The following is a 20,138-nucleotide window of genomic DNA, read 5'->3' on the forward strand; positions in this document are numbered from 1 at the left end:
TGGAGACTATAGATTGGACTCAGTGATGGTGTCTCCTCTTACAAAAGAATAATATATTCCTAATTATTATTTAACACCCTTCCTTTAAAACCTATTTTCGATTTACACTATTTCTTTTTAATAATTTACAAATTGAGCCTTAAGTTTTATTTAATACATAAACAATCTGATGTGTTAATTAAATATAATTAGGCTTCTAGGTTAAGTTAACTATACTATAAAAATTATGCCTCATCCAAAATATATACAATCTTCCAAAAATCAACTTTAACTGTTATATCTAACCTTATTCAGTTATATGCAAATTAATTTTCTTTTGGAGTATTTTATCTAAGGAAGAAGAAAAATGATAAATAAGAGTATTTCTAGTCGTTTTAGAAAAAAAATATTATAATCTAAACGGTGTTAGATTATAACTAAATAGTTCAAGTTGATGCATCCGTCAACTTTGTCATCCTCATGACAGGTCAAATATTTCTGCATGTATATATTTTTTTTCAAGATACTCCTTTCTCTTATCATGCACTTGGATCTACATTCAACTGACTTTACTCTCAAGAACCTGGAGGATATATTTTTCTTTTTCACTAGCTCATGTATGTACAAGTTTGAAAACTGCATAAGTTTGTGCCTTATGATAGATAGCTATGCATATAGTTTTCTATTTTTTTCATCTTGATGTCACCGTTAAGTACTTAGGCCTGCTTTGAGTTCAGTGACTCTCCTGAATTAGTTCAAAAAAATTTAATTTGATTTAGTAACTAAATACATTTTTATTATTTTTTATATCTAACTAAGTTTACTCTTAAAAAATTTAGGCTAAAAAATAAGAATTAATCAGGTTTAGTAATCAAATATCTTTTATTTTTTTTATATCTAATAAGATTTAATCTTTAGAAAAATTAAGACTAACTAATCTGATTACGGAAAAGCCTTAACAGTTTTAAAGCGACTTCACGAGTATTGATGCATATCATGCATGCCTACATTCAAAGAACTTCCGACACAAGCAACCATTTCTCGCTTTGTAAAGCGTTTATTATACATGACCCATGGGCCTTAAACGTGGCCTTATGGTTGAGTTGGGGCCTGGGACAATTTTCTCAAAGATGACCTTGGCTTTACTTGGTCTGGTAGCTAATCTTACAACAAGCTAGCTTTGCAACACAAAACTTTCTTTCTTTCTCGCACTCTTGCGATGCCTTCCTCCTCATTCTCTTGGTTTCAAGCAATAAGGTTTGCATCTTTGTAAGGCAATCAATAATTTACAACTCGCCACAGGATCGCTTTCTACTCCTCGGAAAGCTATTCTTTCCATCCAAACTATGCATTCCACCCCCATATTATTCCACCCACTATTCGCCACCACATTTCCTCTCTAATCCCTGAAATCTTCAAGAATCAAGACATGCCGTCGAACGTCGCGGGGAGGACGTGCCGCCTCTTCTGGTGCTATGAGTGCCGCTGCGCCACCCGCATCATCTCCTCCCCATCCTCCGAAGTCTTCTGCCCGCGTTGCTCCGGTCGCTTCCTCCTCGAGATTGACTTTCCTCGCCCCGCCCTCTCCCCCGAGGTTATCTCCCTCCCCTGCATCCGCTTCCACCCTAACCGATCTCAAAACGCCTTCGATAACTTCCCCCGCCGCCGTCTTCCTACGCCGCCTATCCCAACTCCACCAATGGAGCGCTCAATTCCACCTACCGTCACTACGGAGGACTATTTCACCGGCCCGAACTTAAACAACCTCATCGAAGAGCTCACGCAGAACGACCGTCCCGGCCCGCCCCCTGCGCCGGCCTCCACCATCGACGCGATGCCGACCGTGCTCGTGAGCGAAGCACATCTGACTGATGGATCGCAATGCCCAGTTTGCAAAGAGGAGTTCGAGTTGGGGGAGGAGGCGAGGGAGATGCCATGCAAGCACGTGTACCACTCGGACTGCATCGTACCATGGCTCAGTATTCATAATTCATGCCCTGTTTGCCGGTTTCAATTGCCGGGTGGAAGAGATGGGAGTAGGAATCAAGATGGGAATGTGGAGAGAGAGCCGAATCGACCAAGATGGAATCCATTCGCTTTGTTGTGGCCTCGACGGGACTACGGATCTAGGAATGTCGAGGGAGATGATGACTTGATGGTCCTTCGTACTTTTGTTCTTGTCTCGGTTTGCTTTGCCGTAGTCTCGTTCCTTATTTAGAATATATGCATGCAGCTTTCACAAACTGAAGGCAATCTAATCGATGTATCTATTTGAATGACTGCATTAAGATGAATGCTAATTGAAGTCCATCCAGTAAGTCTGGTAAATTATATCAATAAGTTTGGGAGCTGGGTCTTTATTTGATAGTATTTGATATGATGTAAGCTCTCATTCATTTTAGTAATACTTTATTTATTTATTTTAGAATAATAAGTTGAACATCATAACAATTTCATTCTAAATTTTAAACAATAATTATCAAAATTATATCTTATATTATACACTAATTTAATTACTAATTTATCCTTGATATATATTTTATCAACCTACTTTATATCAAATTGAAAGATATTTATAATAATTTTATAAAAAATAAAAAATATATTTTTCATCTCTTTCTTCACTTTATATCAAATCAAAGATAATTATTAAACTTTTATTTCAGAATACAAATAAATATAGAAATAATTATTCTTAGAAAAAAAACTCATTTGAAAATAACAAAAAAATGCTTCATCCCCACTAGAGGCAGAGGCATTGGCCCTTAGTCCTTAGACTAGCAGAAAAGTTTTAGAGAGCAAACCTTCAAATTTCTTACTTCTTTATATCAAGAAAAGAGAATAAAAACCTTCGTGGCTGTACATCATCTCTCATCCTGGGTAAATTCAAATTTCTAGCCTCTTCATAACTCAATCTATAGAACTAACTCAAATAAAAACCTGATTTGATTAGGTGAGCTTGATATTAAACCGAACTCTTAACTCCATCTATGTCAACGGTAATACATTATTCATCCACATAAGGTAAGCTTGATTACAATACTTTACTATTATTTATACTCATATTTATCACAATTTTCTCCAAACGACGCAACAATCCATCTTCTTGCACGTAGAGACTATTCCATCACCTCCCTCCCTTGAGAGAGCCGGTCGTCATCGTCCCATATGACGAAGGATACGACATCCGAGACGCGAAGAAGTCCATGGTGTCGACTTCTGAGAACAAAAGAGCCTTGTCCTCTGCAAGGAAGTAATCGCCGTTGAGGTATTGCATCACCTGCCTCATGCTAGGCCTGACCTCCGGGATGGACTGGCAGCAAACTAATCCCAATTTGAGCACCATTTCCATCTGTTCCTCCGCGTAGCACTTCCCAAGCCTCGGATCGACCACTCTCAGCAGCTCTCCCTTCATCCGGCACTCGTTCACCCAATTCACCAGGTTCGGTTCCTCCGACGGCTCAATCGGACGCCGGCCGCAGGCGACTTCCAAGAGCAATGCGCCGAAGGCGAACACGTCGGAACTAGTCGTTGCTCTGCCCGTCTGCGACAGCTCCGGTGACATGTAACCCAGAGTCCCCACCACACGAGTCGTGTGTGGGTTCGTCCCGCGCTCGTGCAATTGGGCGAGACCGAAGTCGCTCAGTTTCGCGTTCATGTCGGAGTCGAGGAGTATGTTGCCTGCTTTAATGTCCCTGTGCACGATCACTTGCTCCCATTCTTCGTGCAAGTAGAGAACACCAGAAGCAATAGCCTTAAGTATCTTAAACCGCTGTTCCCATGGAAGTGCGTTCGTATTACCGTCAAAGAGGAGCTTGTCAAGGCTACCGTTAGGCATGAACTCGTAGACTAGAAGCAAGTCGTGGTTTCGCTTGCACCATCCTTTAAGTTCTACCAAGTGTCTGTGTCTCACCTTCCCCAAGCTCGCCACTTCGGTGACGAATTCTTTCATCCCTTGCCTACTACCATTTGAGACCCTCTTTATGGCCACTACTTGCCCGGTGCGCCGCAGCACCCCCTTGTACACATGGCCGAAGCCACCGACGCCGAGGAGCTCGGTATCTTTGAACCCCTTGGTTGCTTTGTAGAGATCCTTATATGCAAATCTGTGGGGGTGGTCAAGTTCCCAGTCTTCTATAGTTTCGGCTAGTTTCGCCTGCTCCCATATATACCAAGAGGCAAAGATCACCATGGTTATCAGAACAAACGTACCAACAGAAGATGCAACTCCGATCTTAACGCCGACTGTCTTGGAGGTTGAAGGACCTCTCGGCGCTCGTGGGAAGTTGGGTAGCTGCGAAAGATCAAGGGGTTGAGCAATCCCATTACTCTTGAAGCTCCAGCCAGAGATGAAGTGTGAGCTTGCCGCCTTTCCAGTCGCGGAAGAGAAGCCGACGTACATGTACTCCTCAAAAATAGGCGAGAGATCGATGACTTTCGATATCAGAGGGCGGCGAGGTTTTGGTAGTGATAGAGGAGCTATTGTCACGTTGAGAACTGTGGTTGTGCCATTGTAGTCTATCCATGCTTGAATCGGTTCCCCACTCTCCATTTTCAGATCAACCTTCTTGGAGTCGTCGGCATAGTAGACGGCCGATCTCGAGATATTCGATATGAGGCTGTTTATGTCAACGCCAACGTGGTTGTCGTCTATGTCAAGAAACATGGTTGCCTCCTGAACTGTGTCGAACTCTACCGCAAAGACATGATTGGAGAAGTTCCCATTGTTTTGTGGTCCTAAGATGCCAAGAAACGGCCCGGGTTTGACGCCGGGTAGAATTTTTGCGCGGGAAACAGCGAAGACGAAGCCCTGGCCGCCGGCGTTTCCGTCAGGGACAATGTCGAAGACGAAGGCCGTGCTGAAAGAAAGAGCCCTAGAAGTGTTATCGAGTTTTTTGAGCATGAGAACTGGAGAGGAGAAGAAGGCATGGCCCATCACTCTTCTGGTGCTGTTGGTGAGTTGGAGCACACCTTCCAGTGTGACGAGAGCTGAGCCATCCAAGCTTAAATTAGTGACATTTCGGAATCCATTGAAGGTGAATTCATCAGTCGTCAGAGATTTAGCAGAGGAAGCTACAAGGAGAAGGTAAAGAAGAGAAACGCAGGCGAACACCATGGCTTTGATCAGAGATGGGAGACTAGAATGGGAGCAACTAAGAGATTGTGCTAGACTGCTAGTGAACTAGTAAACTAGCACAACCCACAATAGTGATGGAATCTTTTGACATGTCAAGGGTGACTTTGTTGATCCATAGCCTGGAGGCAACTAACTGAATATATTATCCAGTCTAGGAATCAGCTGAGATGATTATGATTACACCCTCTACATCGAACATATTAAATCGTAAGTAAGAATAACTACCTTATAAGACAATAAAATATATGATGAAAATAATACTAACACTGAATCTTTGTTTTGCATTTTAGTGGCTAACTTGGGATTGAAGGGTTAAAACAAAAAAAATCAGATTAAAATTAGGAACGTTCTGTTAACGATCCAAAGTTTGGTTCGAGTTGATCTTCAAATAATTGAACAAGTCAAGACAACAGTCAATGGTCACATATTAAATTTACCATGTACGGACCTTGTACATACCAGGTTCAAAAAAAAAAAGAAAAAAAAAAAAAAACGTTTCTCTGCTGGCAACCATAAATACCACACCAATCTCATTAAATGATGTCCGGACTGTTCGACATCAAATGACAAGAACGTCGGCCTTTGACAGACACTGCCTCACATGTCTGCTGCCATTCCCAGCTGTCGTATCCAAGCTTAGTTTGGTTACCCTATAGAAACCAATGGACGCACCATTCATCTTTCCGTGATTCAGTCTACATCCGATGTACGGTACCAAATTGATTAGCTGACTAAGCTTCCGGTGTTCACGAGATCGACTTAATTTTATCGTGGAAAATTTTATTTAATAACTAGTGATGATTTAGCTTAATAACTCGAATCGATTGATTAGTTGACAGTACGATTGATTTAAGAATCAGATCGTACGATAGTTTAAAACAATATTACAACAACATCTAGCGACACATATAATTTAAAATCTAAATTAGACGATTTAATATATTAATTAAAGTTTAATAAATTCTTAGTACCTCTGTACTATTTGTCGAGCTCATATGCAGTCTTCTTTTTTTTGTATTTAGTAGGTAGGCTATAAATCCGTCTGGCAGGTAAAGAGACGGGAAAGGCGGTAAAAATTTCTCTTCATTTAAAGAGAAGAAATAAATGATGTGACGTGAAAACTGACATTGAGTGAGGAGGATATGTAAAGAGAGCCAAAGAGGTTTCCTCGTTGTGGTTCAACGGAGCCCACGTAGAGGATCAATATTCATGCTCCTTTCACTTGAGAGAATCTTTGGTATAAAGTTCGTTATTTGTAGTCAACCTACATGATGGCTGTGAGTAAAAAATTGAAAAAAAAAAACAACTCTGAAAGTTCATGAACCCAAGGCATATTTTTGTTGACATCTCTGAACAGCAGAGATTTCAGGAGAACATACAGCATTACAGCAGCGCGACCAAGACAATTGTGGATTAGAGCATAAATAAATAAATATATATATATATATATATAATACTAATTAGTTCAGTATTTTAAGACCGAACAAAAATACTAAACTAATTAATATTTTTACTTAAAAATAAAATACTAATTAGTTCAGCATTTTTACTAGGGCCACAACAAATTAGACTTTATTTTTAGTAATAAATTTAAAAAGTAATCTATTTTGGTAAAATAAATCAGAACAAGACTAGTTTTGTCAAAAAACTCTATTTTTGTTGACTGGTGCAGCAGCTTCCTCCACCATTTGCAGAGAAGCGAATGTTCATGGACCCAAGGCAAAAGAACACTTAAATCTCTCGTGTGATTTTAAGAAGGCAAACTTTCCTCCAATTAATTAGACAATTGAAACCTTTATGCATCTTCTTCTCCTTCCACAGAAGTACACTTATTTTGTCCAGTCGCTTAATATAACTGAAGCTCTTCTTTTCTTTTCTTTTTTCTATTGCGACGGTTTGTTCTGATAGCCATTGTGATCTTTCCTCTTTGTATATATGAGGCGGGCTAGGCCTAGGGCCAAACCCAGCAGGCCCAAGAGCAACACTGATGATATGCCTATATCCTTCCAAAGGATGAGAGCATTTTGACCAAGTTCTGTACTTCAAGCTAATTTTCAATATATATTCTTCCAAATTATCAATTTCTGTAACAGGCATATACATACTATAGGCAAGTTGAGAATAATCATCACAAGTCGAACAGAACTTAGCAGAAAAGAAAGTTGTATTTGATAATTCAAAGCGTTTATACCATGGCAAGAAAGTGAGTTAATCTTGATTAAATAATAATTCAAATAATTATTGTCTTCTGCCCATGCCATAAATAAATGAGGAATTGGCTTACTTCCGAGAGGCTCGCCCTTTAAGACCAAAATGAAGCATGCCTTCAAAACCTGCATGAAATCCTTTTGTGTAAGCTGCATTCTTCAAAATCATCTGCGATGAATTTGGATGTCAGATAGTGTGCACTATGAAAGGATCTTTACCGGTTGTCAACATATGCATAATCAGAAATGGTAATGCAATTAATACTCACTGTCATGCTCTCCAAATCAGGAGTAACGCGTCCCCTGACTCTATCTATAATTGAAGATTCTGGTAGTTCTTTGGATTCAGTGCTCAAATACTTGGTTACCTACAAGGTTCGGTTTGACAAAAGCAAAATTAGATAAAATCTTAGAAAGATGAAAGGTGATATGAAGTAATAAACCCAAACCTTGACTACCTCTGCCAGGAAAACTGGGGAGATCTTTTCCAAGACCTCCTTTACAAACTTATCAACATCCGTAGCTTCAGCCAGTGGATCAGTTGTCCGCTCTGTTATGGTCAAACTTTGAAGATTGAGTTGACTATTAACTTCCACTGCAAAATGTAAGACATGTTAAATTTATGCTTGAATATGATAAAATCAGTCACCCAAGAAAGAAGATTTATAGCAAACCGAAATTTTGTTGAACAGTATGTATTACAAGGATAAATAAGGAAATACAAGACCTATATCATTAAACTGCAGACATTGTGCCTATTCCTGAAAAACCAAGTACAGATTATGCACCAAGTCCCCAATACAACTAGAGTAGGAAAACCGATGGACAAGAAAGAAAAGGGGCAAGCAGAACAAAAACAAGTACAGATCATGCATTCAAAAAACAGCAAGTCATGCATATTTGACAGTGCTTCACCTGACGGATATGTTGGCTCTTTCTCCTTAGGCACATTATGTTTATTTGGGAGATGAGCAGAAGTCACTTTCTCCACTGCAGCTGACAAACTTGGACCTCCAGATGGAATGAGGGATGCAAGATCAGGTGGTTGATCCTTACCTACCAATGGAGAAGCCTAATACAAACCAATTATTGTCATTTATCCTCTTTAAGAATAAATGAGATACTTTTACTTCTAAGTAAATCACCTCCAAGTCTACATATGTTGGGTGTCTTCCAATTGAAGTCAAAAACTTATCTAGGTTGACTGCACTGAGAGCTGCCATAAAGTATGACAAGAAAAATAACCACATTAGTAGTTTGGACAAGGATGGAAGAAAAAATTACACAGCGAATGTTCTAAGTTACTCCAATCAACAAAATACTTGACTTAAATAATTAACATAAATTTAGCATTAAGGATTCCATGTAAAAGATTGACCCTTACCTAATGTTACATCATTTGTGAGTGGATGAAAATAGCAGCATTGTTGAGCCTTAAAACCTTGGTCCAACAACAATGAAACAGTACTGCATTGAAAAGGTATAGCATAGTAAGACCATAGAAAAATGTATTATTTGACTCAACACGGCCTCCAATTTCATTATTGGCCCACTCTACGTTAAATATGATCTTTGCCGAGAAATCAAGTCATAAAATAAATTTAAACTGGCCCAAAAATATGTTTTGTATTTCTTGTTATATTCTTTTATGGTTCTTTTTTTATTTATCTCACATTATTACATATTTAACTTAAGATAAGTAATTATATTTAATTATTATTATCCAAGCACATGCATTTGTGATCTCAGCATATAGCAGATAGAAAGCTGCTGAGTAGCTCACATAGAAAAGCTTGCAATCTCAAAACCATAGTTGTTTTAAATCTTTAAAATTTACCATTGAGATTCTTCAATGCAAATTAATAAGAAAAGTTGCTTGTGGAGTTCAAGAAGCATATCAATCCATTGATCATAGAAATGATCCAACATTTCCAACATGTCATAATTGTGATTCCACTCATGGATTGCAGCATCAATCAGCACGAGTCATATCGTCCCAGTGAATTATCAGCACCGAATACAGGGGGGTGGGGAGGAATATCTCGATACTATCTCATGGTTACCCATATCGACACGTGCCTATAGGAAGTAGAAATTGAATATAACCTATTTTAAATAAAGCTAATTTAGGATCTATTTCATCCCTTGTCATGTCTCTTCATATTGTGGTGCTTGATCTATATAGATTATATTTCACATTTTAGAAATCAGAGTAAAGTTTTGCTTTTCATGAAATTATTTACCCTAACTTAGAAGATCCGATAAAAATGATGTATTAGAACCTAATTGCATATGTTACACCAATATCTAGTGTTAAAGGACTTTATATTAGGCCTTCAAACCTATTTTAAGGTCCCTAGAAAGAACTAAAAAATATTTTTTCGACTTGTCCAGGCTATTTAGTGTGCCGACGACATAGCATGCATCAGCGATATGTAGTGTCAAATCAAGGTCGGCCTTTAACACAACAATCCTTGGTGCCACTGACTGTAAACAGAAGAGAGCAAAGTTCTGCACACACCAGATAGCAATAAAAAAATGCAAATAAAATAAAACTAGCATTCTAGTCAACTTTACAGCTAATGTGGTTCAAAATATGGAAAGAAAGGTTTCTACTCAAATCAGGATGCTCAATGTAGCAAATCAGACTAATGACATACCTTGCAGACTCGTTAACCAATGCAAATGGAGTAACACAGCCTAACGGCACCTGGGAAATAAATAGAAAAGGAAAGTTTTAGTTTAAAGAAACACAGTAATATACCATTTTACATATGACACATATTTAAAGTCAACAATTAAGAACATTATGTCCCAATGCCCGACTAATTAAGATCAACTGAATGAAACATTTCTGCCATTCAATTCTATTTGGACAATGTCCTTTACCAAGCTAGACACTAACTCCTACCTAACTTCTTTTTGGTGTTCCTCTGTGCTGTCCAAAGACACCCTTTCCCATGAACAGGTTCACTAATTGTTGGTTAGCTTAAATTCTCCGAATCCTCCAATTCATAATTCCTAGCATCAGCAATGCTCCGCACAAGTAGTCAGCATGCCAATCAAAATCACTCATTTCAACACCATACATCATAAGCTTGACTTAACCAACACTGATCAAAAGAAAATATTTTCAATCACTAGTCTACTTCCTCCAAGAGTACATTACAGCTAAAACTTCCACAATATCTCTATCACACTTTATAGAGGTTATCTCAACACCACCTTTGGTTTCTGTGCATTATCCTTCAAAAAAATAGCCAGCCCACGTTTAACATTGGATCATCTTCCCTAGGTTTCGACCTCTTTATCTTCCCTTAATCATCACACATGGTAATTCTTCAATACCTACTGCATCCACTTCTGATTTTTGGCATTGACACGGCTAAACTTGTTCCAAGTACCTAAGTATTTTACAATTTACATACGACAGCAATAATGCAATGAACATGAAGCTGATAGAAAGGTTATAGCAGGATCTTGCAAGACAAGATGACACTGTCACTAAAAGAAGGAAGAGAGAGAGAGAGAGAGATCACCTGAAGTAACTCTTGCAAAGCTTCCTCGGGAGCCATCCGCAGGCCTCCTTTTCCCAAACCAAGCCTTTGGGACAGTACTAATTGTTAAAAAAATAATCAGCAGTATATTAACTTAGATAATCAAAATTTTGCAGCTAGATAATGAAGTGCGGAAATGTACTTTTCAAGTCAACTTTTGTGCCTGCAAGAGCAGAAACGATGTAAAATCTATTTTTCTTGTCCTGCATGTCAAGAAGCAAGGCAGAGTTAGGCACTTAATATTTGAATGATTATAAATTTATAACAAGTATGAACTGCACAGTTGATCATCTTGACTCAGAATACCTTTAACAGTAGATTTTTACTCAGTCCACCTCCCAAATGTCCAACATAATTTGCCTAATGAAAGCCAAATTTTTGTCAGCATTGTATTATTTGAGAGAGCAAAAAGAACAAGTTCTTCATCCACTAACCTGAGCTTCAACTGTCATTACAACAGGATGTTCATAGCATGTAAAATCGATCTTAAGCTCCTACAAATAACAAAGTATAATCATTAAATAACCTTTTTGTGGTGTTGCCCAAGAATATCCATATTATAGTGGAATATGATGAATTTAAATTTTTCAGTGGCTTCTCTTGATGTAGTAATTCATCACTTTTAGAAAAGGGAGCACAAAGAGCATCTATGGCCAGCATTCAATGAAAAACACAACAACGTTTCACCAATGTCCACCGAGGTACCTCCGTAGCACACTACAAACCCAATAGTAGGAAGAACAGAAGAGATATACTTCTGCTGGGTTCATAGAAGCCAATAAAACCAACTTAAATGTAAAGTTGCCTGGACTGGATCTTCATAAACCAGAAGTTGACCCTAATAGGCTAATATTCCTTATGATTTTCAACAATAAGGAAATGTAAAAGGAGATGAAATGTAAAAAAGAAACCGAGAAACATATTTCATACAGATAAGCATCTGGTAACTTGAGGAATATCTATAATTTATGATATCTAACATTTCAGGCCAATTGAAAAACAATGTTGAGATGTTTTTTATCAGTCTGTTATCTAAGTTTAACTGTGTGAGTTCATAGAATGCAGAGCACCTAAACTTAAATAGTCAAACATGCATCCAAGAGACTTCTATGACCATCTACTTGCACGATCTCAAGAATCTGTAAAACAAACTTTCAATCAAAATAATTTCAAGAAAAATAAAAGAGATAGGAAATGTGAAACTATAATTCATAACAAAGAAGTCTTAAATTATAGTACATTACGAATCAACATAATGAAACTAAAGAATGAGAATCCAATAATCCTAACTCTAAAATTTATAAATTACGAGAACAAAAAAGAAGATTTAAGATGGGATTTGCACTCATACATCAGGCCAAACCAGGGAAATGAAGTTCCTTCGAATGGAACAATATCAACTAAATTAAAAGGCATGTCTAATCTTTTGCTTGATAAGACTAAGTATTGAGTTTACTAAGTGAAATAGGGAACTGCACAAATTACCTGTTAGTTTTAGGACTGCATAATGATTTGCCACACACTATACAGAAAAAAGTCTATCCTGGCAACTATGGACTAGATCTTGATGTTATTTCTCGATTCTATCTATCATTATAAATATAACGCCATTGTTTAATTCTGGTTATCAAATATGAAATTGATAATTGCTCATGTGTCGCAACAAAAATGAGCAAGAAACAAAGCCATTTTCAGCTCAGCTTGCCACAATGACAAGATATACACGCAGCAGGACAGATGTTTCACTATATATATACTCCACTCATTATGGAATGCACATCGGCTATGATACCCCTTTGGTATTTCATGGGTATGCGCTTAGCTACTATTCTTTAGTACAAATAATTTCACAGAAAATGATGAGATTACCTTCACAAATACACAATTTGGAGTTTACAACCACATTAATGGAAATGAAATCATTTTGAAAGTTCGCGGTTCAAAAACTACGACCAGCAACACACGAAATGCTTCAAATTATGCATTCATTGCTGACGAGCCAACATTATATGCCCCTTTCAAAATATTGCAGTATTGCACACTTCAAGTTAATTTCAAGTAAAGAAAACTAACTGAGTTCTACTAGTACTACAGCCAACTCGTAATAAAAAACATACTGGTCTAGCCAACAAACTGAATCAAATGTCAAAAGAGATCAAGAAATCTCATTGAAGAAGTCTATAACAACCCGAGTTTGAGCTAATCCGGCAAAATATATCGGAGCCGAGGGTAGTACAAGGTTTAATCAGGATAACTTTCCCATCGGAGATCGAAAGGAAGAGAAGAGATCGAGAATATGAACCTGGAGGCGCGCGAGAAGCTTCTCCTTCGTGTAACCCATTTCTCCCTCTCGAGCAATTCGATTCTTTTGCGGCTCCGACGGCAGAGTCTCAAGGGGAGAGGAGAGAGAGATAAGAAGAAGAAGACGACGACGACTAGGGCGTTTCCCTGACCAATTCTTAGCGAATCAAAGCCGCCGATTGAGTTGAGTCGGGGTCCAATTAACCTGACTTGATACGAGCCAAAGTCATACCAAGGTTCGATTATGGTTAGGTTGTCCTTAAATCGCATTAAGATGCACAATCACGAGAGAATCACGATGCGTCGACTCGACTGGCTCCATCACAGAATGTCACAGAACAACGAACGAGTTAACCTTATTCAATTTAGAATAGTCACATAAACTTTTCATTATGACTTCCTAAACTAATTTTTACGTCACCTCACATGTAATGCAAGCTTGTGGTGTATAATGTTTGCCTTTTCCTTTTTGAAAGCAATAATGTTAGCCTTTCATCTTAAAGCAAATCCATTATGGGCCTACTCCTATTTTGTTCCTTTTGTGATGAACTTTTCTCCTGTGCATTTGCCATCCTTCATAGATCAATCTGAAACAAACAAATAATAAAAACTCTTCCATTATTAAAGTTCACATGAACTTATAGGATCCATTCTGAGTCCTTTTACACTGGAAACATAGTATATCTATTAATTCACTCCCAGGAAACTACCTAAAATATGTAGCTCCACAGAAGCTATTCATTGCCTTAATTAACTTAATATAAATCAAAATACTACGACCAATGCGGTCATTTGCAGTAGTCAGTATCCTCTTCTCCTGATCTCAGCTTAGAAAAGTAAGAGAAAGAGAAGCATATCAGGAATTGATCAGCAAAAGCTCCACAAGCTTATCTCACCCTCCTCTTCCCAGTCCTCAATCTGCGCAGGGGCAAAGAAGTTGCATGCACTGAGCATGTAGTCCATGCACTTGGGCGATTGGAAGAACGCCTCTAAATCAACTAACGACTCATTCAAGCTTTGCTCTGCCACCAGTTCCTCCGTCAGGCTCGTCGCAGACGTGTCGTCGGCTGTGGTGTTTGAATAAGGCGACGGCGGTAACGATGACTGCGGGTGGTTGACGATGGCATTGGCGGTGGCATTGGCGGCGGCGGCAGCCGCGACTCTTTGGATGGATTTCGGCGACATGGCGGCGGCCGGGAGGTGGTAAGGAAGAGAAGGGGGGAAGTTGAAGCTGGCGGAGGAGCCCTTGATGCAGAGGAGCGCCGCGTCGTAGGCCCGCGCCGCCGCCTCTGCGGTGGAGTAGGAGCCTAACCATATCCTAGCCTTCTGGTTCGGTGCTCTGATCTCAGACACCCATGAGCCCCAGCTCCTCATCCTGACGCCTTTGTACTGCCTCTTCCCATTGCTACCTGCACTCTGATGGTGGTTACTATGAACTGCTCCCGTGGAGTTTTGTGGGCTTTGGAGGACTTTGCCGCTGCTCTTCACCATTGGTGAGTGCTGTTGTTCGAGATATTAATTATTGTAGGATTTGTCTCTCTTTTGTAACAACTTGGATTCTCTGAATGCGTGAAAGGCAATCGAGGGATAAGTGGCTTATTTATAGATGCTTATCCTGGCAGGATAGAATAGTCGTATCACAAACTTTGTAACGCAGTAGGTCAGATGGTACATTAGTTTAGAATAATTTAGTACTTTTTTCGACACACTTGTATAATAGTTTCTTATCAACGCATTATTGTTTTTGTTCCAATTGCCCGTTCAAACTAATGACTTACATTAATATATATATAAGACATATAATTCAGTACAGATGACCAAATCATACTATTCATGATTAAGTAAAAAGAGATCCCTAATTGGAACTAATCACCCGATGAGTTGACCATATGGCATCAGTTGTAGATTGGTCGAACCACCACATGCATGGGATGGAGGTATTTTTACTTATTAACGTACATGGGTAGATCGTATATGGAAGGCATAAGACGTTAAGCCTATTAAGAATATAGATCTATTTTGCCAGAGAAAACAAAGGGAAGTCATTAGATCTAAGGAGCCTTTCGCTTTGTTCACACAAGGCGACAGGGAGTAAAATAATTATACAACAACCTGGGATTCTCTTGGGGCCGGCCGAGGCAGCTTCGTGGATATGCGAGTGTGGGGGAGAGTTGGCGACGTGGAGAGATGTGGACGCGAGCGCAGCGCAGCGTCAGCCAACAGCCAGTACTGAACACTTGTCCTCCCTAGGGAAATATTTTTTATCCTATTTATAAATCACCCCTCTCCTTTCTGATAAAATGGAAGAAGAAGAATAAAAAAACCACAAACACTCTCATTCTAGGGTGCTATCTACAAATTTGTCCTCTATCCGAAAGGACAAGGAGGAAAAGAAAAAAAGAAAGAAAAAAGAAACAGATAATGGTGTAGGAGAGCTTAGCTGGAGCTGCACTGGCTTCCAGAGGCCAAAACCGCGTCGAGCCTCGATCATGTCTCAAAATCCCAACTGCTATGTCTGCTCCCCATCGTCGACCTCCTTCCAACGAAGCGCGTTGGCGATCTTGACTTTGGAGAAACCGACGTCCTTTTCGTGTACTTTTTATACCTCGCTTTAATTTTATCCGCTTGTGGGTATGTGAGAATCTACTGGTAGCTTAGAATTGATTGATACTGATGTCGATTTCATGTGACTGTCACTGTGTGAGGTGAGGCCAGTCTCGTCTCACTTTACTTGCAGTGTGTTGTGTTGTTTGTATGGCAGAGCCTCTCAGGTGATCAGCTGCTCGGCTATTTTATGCGCTGTTTGTGGTTAATTAATTTTCGACGTCCGAGTACGGCACGTCGAAAGTGCTGCTATTATTTAAATATTTATTTTGAGCTTGTTAAAATATAAATTTAAGTGCATGTAAAGATAAATAACATTACCTTAAATTAACTCTCGCTTCTCTATCATATAAAAAAAAAAGCAGTATTTGAAATACAGTTTTTTTTTTCTGACATACACTTAAATCCCTCTCTCTATAAGTACTTAATTTGTTCTTTTTAGAAGCTTTGCATTTGATAGTAAATTGGTATTATCCTGGCTACCAGATAAAATTTTCACATACAATATATTAATGCATGAAACTAAATATGTACGACAAAAATAGTCTCAACCAAATGAGTTATTTATATTTCTACATACAGTATCAATAAATACATATACCTTGCATATGTGGAACTAAACGAACTTTAAATTTTTAGAGTAGTTAGTGATTGAATTAATATGTTATTGAGACGGAGAACTTGAGATTGAATCCTTCACTCATTTAAGTCAACTTCATTTTTTATGTCTATCGTCACAAGCTCGGAGAGAGAGAGTATTAGAATATAAATGACTTGGAGAGAAAATAATTATCCCCCTTATAATAACTAAATAATTTTCCTAAAGGTTTAATTTATTTTCTATTTTTTGAGTTTCTTTTAGATTTAATTTACGATGATTCTTATATTTCTTCTCTTATCTCTTCTTATTTTGTTGTATATTTTTCTCAATTAATTCATGTTGTTCGTTTAATCTTTTTATCTAATAGCTAAGTAGCCTAGCCAAAAACACTAAGAATAGTTGACGTAATATTCTATCTTAAACTAGTGAAGTTTTAAAATAAAAATTTAATTGTTTAAACGGATAATTAGAAATAGTACATTATGTATATACACATTAGAGAAAAATTAAATAAAATTAACAAATTAAGCTTTTAAAGCAATTGATAAATTAATAGATCTTAGTGTCACGTTAAAAGCGTGCAAGATAAATTGTTGGCCATTACCTAACTTAGGCTTTTAAGTTAATTATTTGTCTAATAAAAAGACTCAAATTAGCCCAACGACTGGGTCAGTCAATACCAGGACGGATTAGGTTAATTTTACACTATTGGATCTGTTTAATTAAAGTTGAAATAAATCTCATTTACGAAATTATTTTATAATGAAATTCGTAGACTACGTGATCATTTGAAGAAGTCCTTGTGAAAACTAAAGGGAACGCATGCTGTGGCCTCAAGGAAATCTTAGTAGTCACCTAAAACACCTGTAAAAGATTAATAAAGTTTAATAATAATAATAATCTCTATTCAAGCTGATTAATTGAATCATATAATATTATATAATGACCAAATATGATGCCAGTTGTCAAGACATGCCCCATTAGTTTAGAATCTAGAGTGAAGCATTTTAGTCAAAAAAAAATTATATAATAATAGTATTCTGAGTGAAAGCATTAATTATCAGCTTTATTGACTTCTAAGCTAAGTACCACTGTACTTTATTCTTTAACATAAATTATAGAGATAATTATACTTAAATTCCTAAAATATTATCAATTATTATATAACCTTTTCATTATTTATTTTGGTATCTTGACTTCCTTAATTATGTAAAATCTCTAAAATATTTCTTTTATTAAATATTATATAAACACTCTTAAAAATTATTTTATACTTATTTTAGAGAAACCAGAGGGAAAAATAATAATATTATTAAATATATGGTATATATTGTTAGTCCGTTACATAATAATTTCAACTAATTAATTATCTTATATAGTATTATAGCTACTTTTTCTACGAGTTATGAGGTTCAAACCTCAATAACTTTTCTAATTCTTAGTATTATTGTATAGTGAATTGCACATTGTATTATCTATCATATATTCATATATGATATTAAGGGTTGTAAGTTGTAACTAAAGAGTTGTATTAAAACTATGATATAATAAGATGGTTATTTGATGTTTTCTCTTTAACACCATCACTGAGGTTGAGAGATATTTAATAGTTTATAGTATTAGAGCTACTTTTTCCAGAGGTGTTCAAACCTTAATAGCTTTCCTAACTCTTAGTACTATTTGTATAGTGGATTGTGCATGTCCATGCATGATATTAAGGGTTGTATGTAAAAGAGCGTTATATAACAAGCTGGTTATTTGACGTTCTCTTGTAACACCATCACGAGGTTGAGAAATATTTAATAGTGTAAGGGGTCAAAGTCTCATAACAAATAAATAAATAAATAAATTTACGTAAAAATAAGTAATAATTTAAGTATCTAAACGTAATTAACTGCAAAGAAAGAAAAGGAGAAAGAAATTCATGTGATTAGATTCTTTTTCTTTTTGGAATGTGATTACTATGATGCCGTATTACTTTAACTTCTCTTTCCTTTTTTTAATAACTTTTTGACTAATAAATGAGCATTACTTCTCCCGTATGCTCATGGTTACGCGTCTTTAACAGCCTGGATCCCAGCACGGGATCAAAATAGCAAATCCCATGAATTAAGTACGAGCTTCACCATCCCAATCAATTATAGTCAAAGGGGGGGGGGCGGAAATAGGCAAAAGGATTTAATTACACACCCTTAGCCTTCATTTCAGAGCTGTACTCCAATTAATCGATGCCTGGGAGGCTGGAAGGAAGCAAGGGAGAAGCTTCTTTGAAAGGGATTTTGTCTGCGAGACAGTTGTTAAGCTTAATTAGAGCGAGGTAGATGCATAGAATCTGTGGACGAGAATGACATCAGTGTCAGGAATCTTAATTTGTGAGACAACTGACAAGCTATTTAAAACCGTGCTTAATAGTTGAATTTGCCTCTTTGAAGCTTGTAGGAAGCTCCTCGGCCTCATTAGTTGTCTTGTGGAAATAGAGAGCTAGATCGAGGATGTTGAAGTCATGCTCAATAAATCGGATGTTGTGTCCTTGTCTTTGAGGGTGTAGTTTTAGTACTTGCATCAACAACAATAATGGTGATCATGGTCTTATTCGATGTGGATAAGGTGGTGCTTGTCTCTCTGATACAAATAGATATGAAACACAATTAATTTGGGTACCAAGCTTATATGTTTGGTTTTCATGTCCGGCCTTAGATGTTAGCTTATTGATCCAATATACTTGAGATAGAAATACAAAACAAAATTCTGGTATGATGCTATATTTATATATACAGGGATAATTACACTCTTGAAATAGTGCTTATTTTCACACAAATTTTGTAAAACCTTTGAAATGTCTTTTTTATTAATTACTTTACTAAGACAGTCATTAAACTTTTTTTTTATTAATATCATCGAGAGACGAGAGATATTAGATAATTAATAGTGTTAAAACACAAAAAAAATTTAAAAAAAAAGAGAGAGTTTATATGAAAATAAGCTATCATTTAGAGAGTCTAAACATAATTATTCACACACTAATATATATATATATACAACGTGGGCATTTGGTGCATCACGATTTATCCACGTTTGGACCACAAGGTATAGCGTGATTCATGTGGGATAGAGCTGCTTATTACACGATTGGTTCATGAATAAATCCATTCAAAAATCAGCTAGATTCATAGGATTCAGGACGGTTTAGGACAATCAATCTGCAATTCTCACGTTTTCGGATATTGATTGAGAACGTACGATGATGAAAAATGTTATGTATACTTCCCATTTTAATCTAAGAGGGATCTATTGAGAAAGAAAGAAAGATACAACGAAAAAAAATACCTCTCCAATAATAAAAGAAAGTTTTCCTTCGTTTCTCTCCACTCTCCGATGGAAAAAAAGATTAATCAATAAAGGTCTCTTTTCTTTTCCTGTTCTCTTTCTTGTTCTGTAACAAATTCTATGTAAACGGTGAGAATTTTATTTTATTTTATCGTATTCCCTTCATCAAATAGATATCCTATTAAAAGACGTTGTCGGAGCGCCTTTTATTGCCGACTTACTGGAACCCAGTTCGATTAAGAGTCAAAGACCTACGTCGGTGTTAGATCTATGGGTTTATGTGGACCAACTGAGAGCATAAAAACGAAATGAAGCTGCAAATAAAGCATACTCCTCCCAATGAGAGGATGACCACCTCCTCCAATTTCCAATCAGCAAAACATATAGGCTATAAGCCTATAACCAATGCTGGAATCAACATCAAA

The 20,138-nt window shown here is 37.2% G+C and overlaps 5 protein-coding genes across 8 annotated transcripts in view; 2 read left to right on the top strand and 3 right to left on the bottom strand.

Annotated features, from left to right (window-relative positions):
- Positions 1-20,138, top strand: part of LOC140800197 (beta-1,3-galactosyltransferase 7) — a 102,902-nt gene that overhangs the window by 25,062 nt on the left and 57,702 nt on the right. The gene's annotated exons all lie outside the window — the stretch shown is intronic.
- LOC140800205 (probable E3 ubiquitin-protein ligase RHC1A) lies at positions 1,262-2,327 on the top strand. Its single transcript, XM_073154876.1, has one exon. It carries the CDS (start codon positions 1,409-1,411, stop codon positions 2,195-2,197), a length of 789 nt encoding a protein of 262 aa, XP_073010977.1. The 5' UTR covers positions 1,262-1,408; the 3' UTR covers positions 2,198-2,327.
- On the bottom strand, positions 2,913-5,363 carry LOC140799538 (L-type lectin-domain containing receptor kinase SIT2-like). Its single transcript, XM_073153891.1, has one exon. It carries the CDS (start codon positions 5,093-5,095, stop codon positions 3,107-3,109), a length of 1,989 nt encoding a protein of 662 aa, XP_073009992.1. The 5' UTR covers positions 5,096-5,363; the 3' UTR covers positions 2,913-3,106.
- LOC140800005 (uncharacterized) lies at positions 7,155-13,355 on the bottom strand. 3 transcript variants are annotated; one of them, XM_073154624.1, is made up of 12 exons: positions 13,183-13,355; positions 11,315-11,374; positions 11,187-11,240; positions 11,023-11,083; positions 10,863-10,926; positions 9,984-10,033; positions 8,708-8,790; positions 8,469-8,539; positions 8,239-8,395; positions 7,782-7,918; positions 7,593-7,691; positions 7,155-7,449 (listed from the first exon to the last, which is right to left on the bottom strand). In XM_073154624.1, exons 5-12 carry the CDS (start codon positions 10,896-10,898, stop codon positions 7,171-7,173), a joined length of 912 nt encoding a protein of 303 aa, XP_073010725.1. In that variant the 5' UTR covers positions 10,899-10,926; positions 11,023-11,083; positions 11,187-11,240; positions 11,315-11,374; positions 13,183-13,355; the 3' UTR covers positions 7,155-7,170. The 3 variants fall into 3 exon arrangements, with proteins under 3 accessions (XP_073010725.1, XP_073010723.1, XP_073010724.1); XM_073154622.1 differs by having other exon boundaries at positions 10,863-10,939; XM_073154623.1 differs by having other exon boundaries at positions 7,263-7,492; positions 10,863-10,939.
- LOC140799623 (ethylene-responsive transcription factor ERF014-like) lies at positions 13,783-15,419 on the bottom strand. Its single transcript, XM_073154004.1, has 2 exons — positions 15,294-15,419; positions 13,783-14,742 (listed from the first exon to the last, which is right to left on the bottom strand). The coding sequence occupies exon 2, from the start codon at positions 14,670-14,672 to the stop codon at positions 14,049-14,051; it is 624 nt and encodes a 207-aa protein (XP_073010105.1). The 5' UTR covers positions 14,673-14,742; positions 15,294-15,419; the 3' UTR covers positions 13,783-14,048.

The sequence above is a fragment of the Typha latifolia genome, chromosome 13 (genome assembly GCF_019914945.1).
Source record: "Typha latifolia isolate L0001 chromosome 13, TyphaL0001v2, whole genome shotgun sequence".
NCBI classification, from domain to species: domain Eukaryota; kingdom Viridiplantae; phylum Streptophyta; class Magnoliopsida; order Poales; family Typhaceae; genus Typha; species Typha latifolia.

What these genes read in the sequence shown, in the direction of transcription:
- LOC140800205 (XM_073154876.1), top strand. Translation starts at nt 1,409, where the DNA reads ATGCCGTCGAACGTCGCGGGGAGGACGTGCCGCCTCTTCTGGTGCTAT.
- LOC140800005 (XM_073154622.1), bottom strand. Translation starts at nt 13,221, where the DNA reads ATGGGTTACACGAAGGAGAAGCTTCTCGCGCGCCTCCAG. An exon ending in CACAAATGATGTAACATTAG is followed by an intron (nt 8,540 to 8,707) that starts GTAAGGGTCAAT and finishes ACTTTATGGCAG; the next exon opens with CTCTCAGTGCAGTCAACCTA. An exon ending in AGAGCCAACATATCCGTCAG is followed by an intron (nt 7,919 to 8,238) that starts GTGAAGCACTGT and finishes TACATTTTGCAG; the next exon opens with TGGAAGTTAATAGTCAACTC.
- LOC140799623 (XM_073154004.1), bottom strand. Translation starts at nt 14,672, where the DNA reads ATGGTGAAGAGCAGCGGCAAAGTCCTCCAAAGCCCACAAAACTCCACG.
- LOC140799538 (XM_073153891.1), bottom strand. Translation starts at nt 5,095, where the DNA reads ATGGTGTTCGCCTGCGTTTCTCTTCTTTACCTTCTCCTTGTAGCTTCC.